Genomic DNA, 12,937 nt, shown 5'->3' with positions numbered 1-12,937 from the left:
ACCCCTTCAAAATAACCATACAGGAAATTTTAGTTGCCTAACTATATTTAGGCATTGATTAATTCTACTAGTTTTTTTCTTTCCGCAAGAGTTCTGATAATATGCACGATTACTTCACCTTTCCAAATCTCATAGAAGCAAAGCATCATATTATTCATAAACATATATACAAGGATTGACGCTTGGTTAGAGATTCTCTCTTCACCATGACACTGGTAACTCACACAACGAGCCAGAAACAAACGCCGCTTTAATGCGCGACAAATATAGTCAGTCTATTAACTCCGTGAAGGCGGTAGACCCAAGGATGCTATGTTATTTCCGCCCTCGGAGCCCACTGACCTACTAACCTGGCAAAATACTTGACAGGTTATGTCCCACGAGACCCCCAGGCGCTCTCCTGCCTCTCCTATGAGACTAGCTGTCATTCCGTGATTGTCATAATGCGTGCTGGTCATGCCTGATAAGAGGAATACTATGTATAGATGCTATATTGTTTCCATTATAGGAAACTATCGCAGTTCCGTCTCGAATACTCCATGTCATGCCGTAATTGCATAGACGGATATTCCGTCATGACCTTCGTGAATTGCTAGTAAGCCATTGCTCACTGGTTAACGTACTCTAGGTATCAAGGTTTTCCCTTTCTCTTCAATGTATCAGGGCGAAGATCTTCACTTGGAAGACTCCTGGATCCATTAGCGTAGTGCCCTATTTAGACACCAACAATCGATGCCGTCTAACTAGGTGAGCTTAATCTTATCGTCTTCACCAATGTGGATTTCCGCTGCGTCTTCGGAACCCGCATCATTCTCACCCTCGGGTGCAACTTTGTGGATCGTGTTCTTCTGATCCCAAATCTGGTGCATATCGTCCTGGGTCATTTCACCTCGGTAGTTGGGGGGCGGAATTTCACTATACGAGGGTAGATTGGTCTCGGGTTGTGACAGTTCATAATGCGACATCCCCGGATATTCTGGCTCGTGGTCTGGCTCGAAATCCATCTCACGGGGACTGAGCACCCGTTCATCACCAGATGAATCGTGTTGTGCCACATCCGAGGCCGCATCCGAGTCAAGGGGACTCTCCGAGGGGGGGTTTTCGATATCCGCGATATCGTTAGGCGCAAGGTTGTCAAAGCTCCAAGAATTACCATTTGTGAGCGGTTGGAAACCTGCTGGTTGTACTGTGTCTTCGGTTAAGCTTATGCCTTCATCCTCTTCGATGCTTCGGTGGACATCTTCGGAGGGATGCTCGAGGACATCGTCGATGGTCTTAATGTCCCAGCTACTATTTGCGTTATTCAAGGTAAAGCCATTTGTCGATTTACCACCAGTGCTTCCGCGCAGGTGAGTAGCTCCTGCTCCTTGTAACGCGCTCGACGACCCAATCTGGGAGAAGCCTTCGCCGAGACGCTGATCTTCCCCCGAATCAGGGAGTTCGCTGTCGGAACCATCATCTTGGAACCTATCCAAGATTTGCTGGAAGCGAGGCCCACCAAGGGGGATTTCAGATCGTCGACGATAGAACAGCAAATACGCAGATGAGTCGACAATTCTATCAGGAGACGCTCGCGATACCGACGAATCTAGAAAGTTTAGCAATTATACAACAGAAGCCAGTTGGGTAATACATACCATTATACGTATACCAGTGGCCGTCCACAAAGTTCTTCGCATGAGCAGTGTAGTGACCGCCTCCCAGGCCTCCCCAGTGGCAGTCAACTCCGATCAGATCGTAAACTTCCTGTTTACCATCTTCCTTTTGGAGAACGCGAGAAGTTATGTCCAGATTCTCAAGAGGGAAGTCGACCAAAACTTCTAATTTGTCTCTTCTAAAACCACTAGAACTAAATCTCTTCAAATGAATGACGAGAATGTCTGGAGTCTTCCACAGGTCAAATTTCTTGCTAGCACGCCTGTGCTCCTTGCAGCGAGGACAATACCACATATCTTGTTCAGAAAGGATTTCTTCTCGCTCAAACTCGTCGAGACATGCCTCAAGAGAGATACCGTTCTTACGACTCCTAGTCCGAGCTGCTTGGGCTTTGTCTAGCTCGGGGTCGGGTAGAGTCTCACAGGAAACCCATGTTGCGAGTGAGTTGTCATTGGCTGGTGCGCTACTATCAGTAAAGGTGCGATCATAAGCAATATCAGACCAGTCGATAATGAGAGCTTCCCTGAGGCGGATTAAGGGACCTCCATCGGGACCAGGTTCGCCTATATTAAATGATTCTTCCAGTTCTATACTGTGATGCTTCTCCTTTGATTGGCGTTGTTGCTGACGTAGCTTCTTCTTGGCCCCCTTGCTGTGGTTCTTGAACGCCTTCTGTTGCTTGTTTTTGCCTTTAGCCCGTCCGTTCTGTTTAGAGCGGTGGTGGTTCGGCTGGTTATATGTCAGTACTGAATTGGGACAATGCTTTTTTGTAGGCTGAAAGTTTAGGCCGCCCCAATGGGTTTGGTCGGAACATACCTTAATGATCGGGCTAGCATCCTCGTCATCGCTTTCGTCTTGCATGCGTGTGTAGGAGTGATCAGTACTTCGTCGCGGCGCTTCGTCTGAACTGGACTCTTCATTAGAGGCCGTGCCATTGGTTGCATTGTCGAACTGGTCTTCCGATGAACACTCGGGTAGAACTCTGGTCGAGAGTTTCGGATATTGCCTGTCATCATTGATGCCGCTCATGCCAGTCGGTAACCATGCTCCTGATTCCGAGTAGTAGCAAATATCAAACATATTCTGAAGAATGGAAGGGAGGAACGACCCCGGTACTATCCAAGCCGGCTTCTTGTGACAGAATTGCTTGCCGGAAGGGTTGCTGAAAATGAGTTAGCACTGTTTATTAACCTTACCAAGGAACTATTTCACATACCTTCGGACTCCGCCATCTTTCATCTGTACGTCAACCATGTCGTCCTCACCTTTAACGGATTGGGCAACGACCCTACCTTCATTAGAACCTGTGTCAGAGCTCATCCCTATAATGTCGAGATCAGTGTTATCGGACCCCTCCGAATCCTCCCCACGTGTGGAAAGAGGATATTTTGTTAGCGTTACGACCTTTTCTAGGACCTTGCGGCGAATAGCATCCTCGCTCTTGGCTTCTTCGGGCGTGATAATAACAAAATGAGGGGCGCAGGCCTGTGCCCATCTACCCTGGTGAAAACTGGATTTTGAAGGCGCTGGACGCCGGTGGAAGACGGGGACAAGTAGCTTCTCAGCTTGCTCGTCGTTCCACGAAGCCGAGGCATTGTGCTCCTCCTCATCAACCATGGATCTGACTGCTACTCCATACTTCTGCTGTTTATGCGGCTTAGCACCGTAGTTTGTAGGCTTAGCCTCCAGCTCGAAGAACCAAGCATTGTCGTTGTGTGCAATCTCTTCCGAGGCGCAGGAGACGTCAGTATAATACTTATAGAACCTGCCCTTCCATTCTTCCGCGCCAAACAAGCGTTCAGCCGGCACGCCGGTTTTGGTAGACAGGAACTCCTTCAGAGATTTGATGCTGGCATGCTTGTCAAGCTCGACTCTGATGTCGACTGGCCGATCATTTAGGGGGAAGAACTTGACGGTGTGACTCCACTTGTTTTCCACGGGTAGAGGTAGGGTTAGATTATTGAACGGGTCAAATGTGATGCTAACCTTCCGACATTCCGGGCAAACCAGTGTCGATTTGTATAAGCCAGTGAATAAATCGCCTATGACGGAGTCATCACGTTTCTTGGTAATGTCCCATACTTTAGCTGCCATTTCTCGGATTGCGGCAGGGTCGTTAACCATTTCATCGGTCGAGTCCGGCTTCTCGATATAAGGCTTCTTCTTGATCCGACTAAGATCTTCTTGCAACCCATCCAGCAAAAATCCAAGAAACTCTTGTGAGTCTTGCTGACCATAACCCGAAAATCCCGTAGAATATCGACCGATTGTGGTTTTAAATTGACGGGGCGAGACGGAACCCGGCGACGAATCTTTATAAAATTCCTTCAGTAAGTGGGCATAAGCAGCAGCCACATCGCCATTGTGAGAGAGGACATTTTCCTTATTGAGTTCTAATTCCCATTCTCCCGAGAGGAAATACTTGGTTAATTCCTCAACGCTCCTGACGCACTGAAGGGCCGCGTTCATATAACACGTATTACCTAAGTTTGCTAATCCCACGCACCCGGGGACCTTACCAGACTTAGCTCTACCACGTGTGAGAGCCCCCTGGGATACTGGACTAGTGCGTCCGCTTCTAGCGTTCCGGTTTTGTACGGTTAGATTGTTAGAGCTATTTCTAGATGGTAGCGATGTTCGTGCTTGAGAAGACGTTAGAGTCGACGTCCAAGTAGAACCACTTTCATGAGGGTCCAAGACAATGGCTTGATCCTGCGCAATACTGAAGTGGCCTAGCGTCTTGACAGATTTCTGATTTGGCTGATCTGTTCGATCACCGAAATCGATGAGCTCTCTTTCTGATTTTCTCTCGAGGGCTAGAAATGATTCGACGTCCAAGAGAAGATGGTTCCAGGCTTGGGAAGTGTTAGGTTTCGTATCATCTTGAGAAGCGAAGAGAGTGGGCACTGGATTACCTGATGTTTGGCCAATAGGTGGCTGCAAAACGCTCCAAGCTCGAACTCTTTGCGATAAATCTATTCCTGTGACTCTTTTTGCCTGTTTCAAGAAGGTCTGGAAATTTGTTGAGCGACTACGTGCAAGTCTTGAAGGTGGCGGGTTCGTAGCCTTCATGGTTGCTTCGATCGGCAACTCGCTATTGGCAGACCAGAGTCGATATATCGACAGTACAGGCGGATGCCACTCCCACATGACATTTTTGCCATCGTCCGTTGTAGCATGTGCCAAACGGAGAATAGGCATTTGGTCCTCTTTCAACCCGGGCCATTTGATAAGAAGATCCCAGGCATCTTTAGGGAAAGGTTCAAATTGCTCCGAATCGTAACCCGGCTTCAACCGAACGAACTTTTTCTTTAGAACATCTACCACGCCACTACCGACACAAGGATCATCTATAACCTCTTGAATGATATCCGAGTTATCCACTGGTGGTATTGAGGCCCAGTCCTCGATAGTATGTTTTGGTGATAAATCGTCCGGCACGTTAGCTAGCCACATTTTTGAGACTAAGAAACACTCCTGGCCTTCTGTAAGTGGGCGCGTGTTTTGCTCTTCCACAAACACTCTGATAGCTTTCACGTGGGCCTCTATGGATTCTGGTGGTTGACGTGCTTGAAATTGTGAAATTAGCCTATGCCGCTTAGTTCTGCTTATTTTCGACCTACATGGTGATACGTCCATCGGCTCAACAGTTTCTTCAGCCGTCACATCGGCGTTGCCATCCACTGCGGGACCTGCATCGGTTGTAATTTGACCGTTAGGTTGTTCGGATTTAGATGTGTCCGGAGCATCGGACGGCGGCGCCGTAATCATATCGACATCTTCAGTTGCATCTTGGTCTGCAATATCAGGTTCCATACTGGAGGCGCGTCGTTTTAACGGGGAGGAGGCTCTATCTGGGAATTCAACGGCACCGCCCATGACTGCACGATGATAGGTGATTTTGGTAAATGGTGAGCTGCCCCTTCCAGAATATATATTAGAAGAGGCGGAGCTGGGTTCGAGCGTTGGGTTGTCGGGACCACAGTCGCTATCGATTGTTAGCGCAGCGCAGGCACCAGAGGGAGAGCTCGCGGCGGATGAGGCGTATTCGGCGTAGCTAAGGGAGCTAGTATTGGTTTGTAATCGAGGGGGGAGGCTTGATGCCGGCGGGACAGAGTTGGCGCGGCGGGAGTTGGCGGTCAAGTTATCGAAGGAAGAGTAGAATGAATAGTTCGGATCGGTGTCTAATTCACAGGATGGTAAAGGTGTGTCCGAGGAATTGCTACTGTCTAAGCTCTCGTCTTTAGTGGATTGGCGGTTTGTAATCTTCCGTTTCTTTGAGGAAGACGTCTTGGCGGCGAGCTGCCTTGAGCAGCTCTGGGAGAATCAGTGGTAATATGGTGGTGAAAGGTTGCGCTTATGAGCAAGAGGTCGTATGAATGTGTAGAAGGAATCTTACACAAGACACTAGATGATTGTTCGCTTGACGCGAGAGGTGTGTGCTCATTGGTCGGTCGTGCACCTTTAATAAGGAAAATCTGAGTTTCCGGGCAGACGATCTAGTACTTCTGACAATGATGTCTAATACTTGCTTGTCAGACAAGTCCTGAAAGTCTGGTTCTGTATAGGTTAAGGTTAGGATTGGTTAACTTTGATTTGGACCAATAGCTCAACTACCAGAATATTCTATTTCTTGTTGGGAGAAGGGAAAAAAGGAAGGTGAAATTCCTTTGCCTTGAATTGATGCACGCAAATTATGTTGCGTCGTTGTGCTGAAGTGTGCAGTGTGTAGTGTGCAGTGAGCAGTGAGCAGTGAGCAGTGCGCAACAGCGGTCAGTTCTCTGTGGGCGCTTTGCTGATTGGCATCAAATACTTTGGGGTTCGCCTTAGAAAAAATTGTTCCAATGGAAGGCAGCAGCTAGGTACTTGTGTACCACTACACTCCAAAGGCAGGTACTTTATCAGCACAGCGGGTACAAAGGGCACAGTTTTACACGCTGAACCTGCCACTAGTTCCGATTGGCAAACTCTACCTGTTACCCGGGTACATTTACCTTTTCATGTATCGTGTAACTATATGTAGTCAAAAAGCCACTAAACACAGATACCTATACCTAGGTACCTAGGTAGGTAGTTATCCAGACAGGTGAATTTGGAAAACCATGTATGATCAAACACCAAGCGTGTGCTGTTCGACCCAAAATGATTATACCAAAATCGGAATAAATCGAAGAAACAAGGACAGGTGTGGAACGTAGGTAGTGTCGTATGAATTTATGTATGATGTATGTTATTTTAGAACTGCATGGAGGGGAAAGGGCATGTGCGACACAAAATACCCAAGTTATTGTTACCGGCGCAAAGACAAACTGACAATTGACCTTGGCACCAATATTAACAACTAGAAATAAATTGGAAAGTATATTGATATTTTATTAGGTACTCTATACAGGACAAAAGCACCTTCCAAGTAACGGACTAAACGGACTATATACACCGTATTTCTGGGCACATTGTCTTAGTCATGTACTTAGCTAAAGTAAATAACCTTGAACAACTTCTTTTTTTAAAGCTTATCTGAATAACCCTATTTCTCGTTTAAGGGCTGCAGGTGGCTACGTGCATCGTCACAAGTAAATACCCGCCATTTGTGGCCTACGTGAACTTACCTACTTATACATAGGTACCTAACTCGAGTCTCTTCAAAGCCTGGTTTACATCCACAGGTATGTAGGTATAAGATCGCTCATCATGTATGTACCTATGTATCTAAGCAGCCATTGTCTCTAGTTTTCTGCGTCTACTTCTAATTGCCCCCAGGTCTCGAGTTCTTTTTTTTCTCGGTCCGGCCGCACGCAGACTAAAAACCAACAATAAAACACTTCCCGCTGGGTAACTTCTAGAGAAAGTCTAAGGAACGCATGATCTATCTGGGTACTCATGCGATTTCATTTCACTTTGAAATGTATCGTACTGCCCAGAAGCCAAATACGCTGTAAATGTACTATGCAAATGGATGGGTATAGCACTTTGCGTTCTAAGTTCTACCAAACGCTTCCTCGCAAAAATTTTGTCTCAAAGCTTGGAGTCTATTTCCTCAAAGTCTCTGATGTCCCTAACCGGACGAGCTCCTGGAGTTACTGAAAGTCCCGCTTTGAAGTCCCGCACATTTCGTATCAAGACGGGCTCTGTACCATTTGACCAAAGTGTAGCTGTGTCTCCGTTTGTCGACTCTTCGACCTCCTTCGCTTTGGGGCTAACACCCTGAGCGATGAGCTGTACGACCAATTTTGCCCGGGTTGGTGATGTGGGCTGGATATAGGTTGAGTAGAACTCTATCATCTCTGACTTTGTAAGTTCCTTAACTTGGGCTGCATCTCGTTGGGCTGTACACATGCTGTTAGTTGTTTATGATGACGTGTAGGGGAATAATGATAACAGCATACCTGATTCAAAGTCATAATATTCATTGCTTATGTGCGTCCAGTGACGACCGGTCTCTTGGTCCAGATTCTTTAATTTCTCAAGACGCTTAATTATCACGCTCCTCTTGTGACTTTCAAAGTCTGTATCGCTCATATTTTCTAGAGAACTTGTCTGTGTAGCTAGGAAGGAGTCGATTCGAGATTCCAAATATTCGGTAGTGCGCTCGCTCTGTATTATAAAGCGGAACCCATACGTAGTAGCAGAACTTCGAAGGCCACTGAAGACAACGTAGCCAAGCTGCTCTTTAGTCCGTAGCTGATCAAAAGCCGGCTCGTGAATGATCTGATCAAGAAGTTGCGTCTTTGCACGGATCAGGCGATCTCCTTTATCGCCGATGTGGAGATAATACTCGATGCAGTGATTGACGTTCGCCGGATCCTTGAGGGTCTTTTTGAAAACGTAGTTTGACCCTGGGGGGAAATCTAATGACCGAATGATACGCCACTCCTCCTTCGGTAGGACTCGGGGCTTTAGTATCTTTTCGATCATGTCTGTTAGCTTGAGGGCATCCTCCTTATACACGTTTCCGTGAACATAAGCCTCAATGTGCAGCTGTGACATGATCTGCTTGTAGAACTGTCTTACGTCTTCGGCTGTAATTCCGGGCAACACGGCGACCAGTTGCTCAACCACGTAATCGTGTTCGGACGTAAGCCAGGATACGTAGTCGCCAATCTGTGTAAAAGGCTGCTGTAGTTCACAGTTTTTGTAACCTCGAGTCAGCCTCTCCTTGATGATCTCAAATCGTTCGTCCTTGACCTCGAGGTCCCGCATAGTAATAAGAACCTGCTCCAGTAAGACAGGCAGTTTATCATTGTAACCGGATACCTCGACGAACAACCCTCGAGAATCAAGACTGACATTGTACTGCAGCCCAGCAAGCTCGGCATCATATGAGTATTCCTCTAGTGCATCCCTTACCAAATCCGTGAACAACTTGGACCTGACTGAATTATCTGCAGAAGCAAATATGATAGGGTTCCTGATGCTGACGATTAAATTCGCTTTCGGGACCCAGAATGTGTCATCTTTCTTGAACCACGTTCTCGCCACTTCATCATCTCGGATCACTCGAGGTGCTAGAGCTGGCCGCTCAACTTCTTTCTTCTCCACCTCAAGCTTTGTCGGGATGAATTGGTTCTTGTGCGGGAGATGCAGAGCGGAAAGGCGGTCCTCAGAAGTACTATCTAGGGCCTTGGCGATCTCGGCTAGGAAATCCTCGGGGATATTCTCAGCCTTATACTCTGTTCCGTACCACTTCTCCTTCTGATCCCAACCTCCCGGGAAGTCCCGAGACACGATAGTCATTCTAAAGTTATCGGGTCTCAATAGTTCCACCCCTTTAACGATAGTTTCCGGGTCAAACTTTCGTAGGCGGCTTTGGCCGCTGAGTAACCACTCTCGGGGCAACGGCTTTTGCATCACAGCACAAATCCTACTTGTGAAGCGACTAGCTGGTGTCTTTTGCTTAAATTTGAAGTCCACATCCGCCATGCCCTTCTGTTCGTCGAATATCCATTCTTGAGGTTGTGTTTGTTTGAGAAGTGATATGTACTGGAAGAATACTTTGACGACCTCTTTATAATGTTTTAGACCCTATATTAGAGCATTAGCAATCCGTGTTCCCAGATGACTAGAATCATTTACCTCTTTTGTCAACCGGATCTGACAGTCGAAAATGCCAGGAGTACCGGGGCATATTTGATATGCACCAGCGCTGAGCGAATTGGCCCATCCCTTCGATTTTAGGTACGCCATTATACTACCAGGGCCCTCGTGGCCAATTAGGTGGCTAATATACCGACTCGGCTGCGTTTCGTAAAGATATTCTTCGTCCAAGAATGGAAAATAGAGATTAAGCTCTCTGGAATCCATGACTGGCTTTGCAAAACATTGCATAGATAGGAGCTCGTTAGTGAACGGTACTTCGGTTTCCCAACGATTCTGTGGGAGGTTCTTATTTGGTACGCCAGAGAATAACTCAGCAACCCATTTCTCAAGTACATCTAGCGGTTCTCGGCCCAAGACGCAAAGCTTCATCCTGTTGGCAGAGTAGTGCTTTTCGTGAAAGTCTATAAACTTTTGCCGCACATCTATGCCTTTAGATTCCGGCTCAGTCTTGAGCACCTCAAAGTTACCAGTCGAGAAGTGGCAATAAGGATGCTTGGGGTTAGATAGAGACTTCTCTAGCTGGTGGAGGCGCCACTGGTCGCTCTGCAGGTTCTTCTTATTTTCTGAGTCGACAGCACGTAGCTCACGATCCAACGTCGACGGGAGGAACAGGGGCTCGATGAAGAACTGAGCAAACCTATCTAGGCCACCGAAAAGGGGAGACAGGTTTGTCTCGGAAGGTTCCTCGCCATTGCTCGGCTTCGCGGCAATATCGAAGAAGTAATTGGTCGAAGTGGCTCCGGTATAAGCATTCGAGCTTCCCGAATGAGAGGAGAGGTATACGTTATACGCATTCTCTACCGGGTATTTCTTCGTACCCATGAATAAAAGCTAGAGTGCATCTTATCAGCTAAGGTTTAGATTGGATCTTGTCCGACGTGACCTACATGTTCCACGGCATGTGCCATACCCGGCATATCATCTTCATCACTGAAGTTGCCGACATTAACGTCCAATGCGGCGCTGGCCTTGTCCGTTTCAGGATCATGGACCAGCAGCGCCTCAAGCTGGTTAGATAAACGTATAACACGATATGTCCGGTCGTCTAGTGAAGGAACCTCCAACTGGTCGGTGACACGCTCGACTGGCTGTAGGTGGTCCCGCACCACGCCGCCTGACGTAGGTGCGTCCTGCGACGTTGTGGAGCTCATGGCGAAGGATTAGAAACGGTTAGGAGAGGACTGGGGGGGTTGTGACACAAAGTCCAGGGGATAGTCCAAGATATTCTAACAGTTCTAAGTAACGCCCGGCTCGAGAGATCTGAGCGGGAAAAGGAGACTTAGGCCGATGGCGGATGAGCGTAGGTGCGACTTTTATCCAGACGTCGAAAAGATAGGACGGGGTAACAGGGTAGCGTCTGTACAAATCGTCTTCGGTGGAGACGCTAGCGTAGACTCAGACAAGGACCAGGTTCTTCCAGAGGATTGGGAAGAAGTCTAATGTAGGAGAAATTCGCCTCGCTCTGTCTGGGAAGTTCCCTTCTCAGCAACCGTCTAGAACGACCACCTTTCGAAGCCGGTTCGTAACACGACGTTTGGAGTGCCACGAATCGGCCCGCAGTCTTAGTCGTTCGCTACACTTGCCGATATGCAACGGGAACCTTCTGCCGATTTTAGAGATGCTGCCTATGTCACTCTAAGAAGGACCTTGCAACCCAATCAGCAACTCTACCAAAACCTAGCAATAACGCAACCGCGAAACAATCTTCTAGACGAACAAGTTTCGACGACCACCTATAGAGTTGGATTACTCAGCGGCGAGACTGTAAGAGGAGCGAATCGTTCTTAAAAGGAGTCAATTGGCCTCCAGATGTAATATAGCAAACCCAGGCTTTTACTATAGCCTCCCGCCCTTTGTTCTCGTGTCGGTGACTGGGGTTTAAGTATACAGTAGTGTAGAAGACAAAACTGTGGCTCAACGACAAGGCTACCCTAGACCTGAAGTGCGGGACCTGAGAACAAATGTATAAAGAAGGGAGGAAAGGCTGACTCGAGCTGAGATCTGGTGGGCAAGACTCCAGTAGCGGGCTCCGCTATTGCCAATATTAACATGGATAGATAGATTCACAAGGGGAAAGGAGCAGTAGAGGTATGGATCGACGATGGGACGCTTGTGATTTCATGGATACTCATGTACGTTATGGGCTGACATGCTTAATTACTTACTTATTGAGAACTGGGCTCGGATATTGGCTGAAAAAAGCTGAGTTTTATGAAGAATTGGTGATGGCGAGATGGTTAGGACCCTACGATTGGGCCGCAATTAGAACAGTGTTTGAGAAAATTTCATAATAATAGTACGGAAGGCATAATAATATGTGCTGCATCAGTCAACTGAGCAGGTGACGTGAAAACGGGCCAGTGATAAGGCCTAATGTTGAGAAGAGCGGAGGCCAGGGGTGTGAGGATGAGAACAAACACCGTGGGTAATAGATTTTTTTTCTTACAGGAAACTAGTCGATGAGGTATTGCTGTAGCTACCCAACGCATAAGTACCCTAGCCGGTCTGGGGTCTGATCTGGGTTGGGTCTGGAAGGACGGGTGATGTTCAGTTGAAAATCCGAAGGCCGGTGACGTATTCCTTGCAGGGCGGCGGTAGTTGTTGAATTAGCAAGGTGTGATCAATGCCCAGATATCCAGAGAATTATTAGGTCCGGGTTTGATATAGTATCCGATGCGGGTGGGAAAAAAATTTGAGATGCAGTAGCCGCCCGGAAGAGTAGGTAACGCCGAGTTTAGAGATATACCATATGGGACGTATGTATAACATGTAGGTAAGCAACCTGTGTCTTACTAAAATGTTAAGACATGTATTACAGTATATATACCTAGGTCAGGGTATGTATGCGTGCCTTAGGTTTTATATATACCTATTTGTACCGTATGAGACGACGAAGGCGAAGAAACGAAGAGTCAGAGAATAATAAAAAATAAAATAAAAATAAGTGCGACCGACACGCATACAGTATGTGAAATGAGCTAAGCACGCCTCACCGTGTGTTTGTATGGAGGTACAATGCATACAAGTAGGGATTGGTATTCGAGGGATGGCGAACGGCGATGGTGATAAGTCAGGTATGTACGTAGTACGTACCTGTATGTAGGTAGTGTAGGTCAAGGAGCCAAAAACCAAGAGAGGAAGGAATGTGGGGGAACAGGGTCCATATCGGCTTGTCCGCACGGGT

General features: G+C 47.3%; 2 protein-coding genes across 2 annotated transcripts; both read right to left on the bottom strand.

The window, feature by feature from the left end:
* Positions 1 to 600: 600 nt before the first annotated feature.
* Positions 601 to 5,900, bottom strand: F4817DRAFT_152129 (UCH-domain-containing protein). The gene is made up of 6 exons (XM_049297992.1): positions 5,280 to 5,900; positions 2,949 to 5,225; positions 2,873 to 2,888; positions 2,473 to 2,818; positions 1,638 to 2,385; positions 601 to 1,588 (listed from the first exon to the last, which is right to left on the bottom strand). Exons 1-6 carry the CDS (start codon positions 5,533 to 5,535, stop codon positions 744 to 746), a joined length of 4,488 nt encoding a protein of 1,495 aa, XP_049157880.1. The 5' UTR covers positions 5,536 to 5,900; the 3' UTR covers positions 601 to 743.
* A 1,638-nt stretch (positions 5,901 to 7,538) lies between these two features.
* Positions 7,539 to 11,122, bottom strand: F4817DRAFT_152020 (LuxS/MPP-like metallohydrolase). The gene is made up of 5 exons (XM_049297991.1): positions 10,641 to 11,122; positions 9,730 to 10,584; positions 8,944 to 9,678; positions 8,043 to 8,868; positions 7,539 to 7,982 (listed from the first exon to the last, which is right to left on the bottom strand). The coding sequence occupies exons 1-5, from the start codon at positions 10,902 to 10,904 to the stop codon at positions 7,672 to 7,674; spliced, it is 2,991 nt and encodes a 996-aa protein (XP_049157879.1). The 5' UTR covers positions 10,905 to 11,122; the 3' UTR covers positions 7,539 to 7,671.
* Positions 11,123 to 12,937: the final 1,815 nt, after the last annotated feature.

This window comes from Daldinia loculata (genome assembly GCF_022478755.1).
Source record: "Daldinia loculata strain CBS 113971 unplaced genomic scaffold F4817scaffold_33, whole genome shotgun sequence".
NCBI lineage: Eukaryota > Fungi > Ascomycota > Sordariomycetes > Xylariales > Hypoxylaceae > Daldinia > Daldinia loculata.
The sequence above is the reverse complement of the archived record's forward strand: the minus strand, read 5'-3'. Positions and strand labels throughout refer to the sequence as shown.

Bases quoted from the DNA above. Each gene is read 5' to 3' on its own strand.
- F4817DRAFT_152129 (XM_049297992.1), bottom strand. From the start codon at position 5,535: ATGGGCGGTGCCGTTGAATTCCCAGATAGAGCCTCCTCCCCGTTAAAA. The intron at 5,226-5,279 runs GTAGGTCGAAAA...CACAATTTCAAG, and splicing joins GCCGATGGACGTATCACCAT to CACGTCAACCACCAGAATCC. The intron at 1,589-1,637 runs GTATGTATTACC...TAAACTTTCTAG, and splicing joins CCACTGGTATACGTATAATG to ATTCGTCGGTATCGCGAGCG.
- F4817DRAFT_152020 (XM_049297991.1), bottom strand. From the start codon at position 10,904: ATGAGCTCCACAACGTCGCAGGACGCACCTACGTCAGGCGGCGTGGTG. The intron at 10,585-10,640 runs GTAGGTCACGTC...GATGCACTCTAG, and splicing joins TGGCACATGCCGTGGAACAT to CTTTTATTCATGGGTACGAA. The intron at 8,869-8,943 runs GTCAGTCTTGAT...TTACTGGAGCAG, and splicing joins TTGCTGGGCTGCAGTACAAT to GTTCTTATTACTATGCGGGA.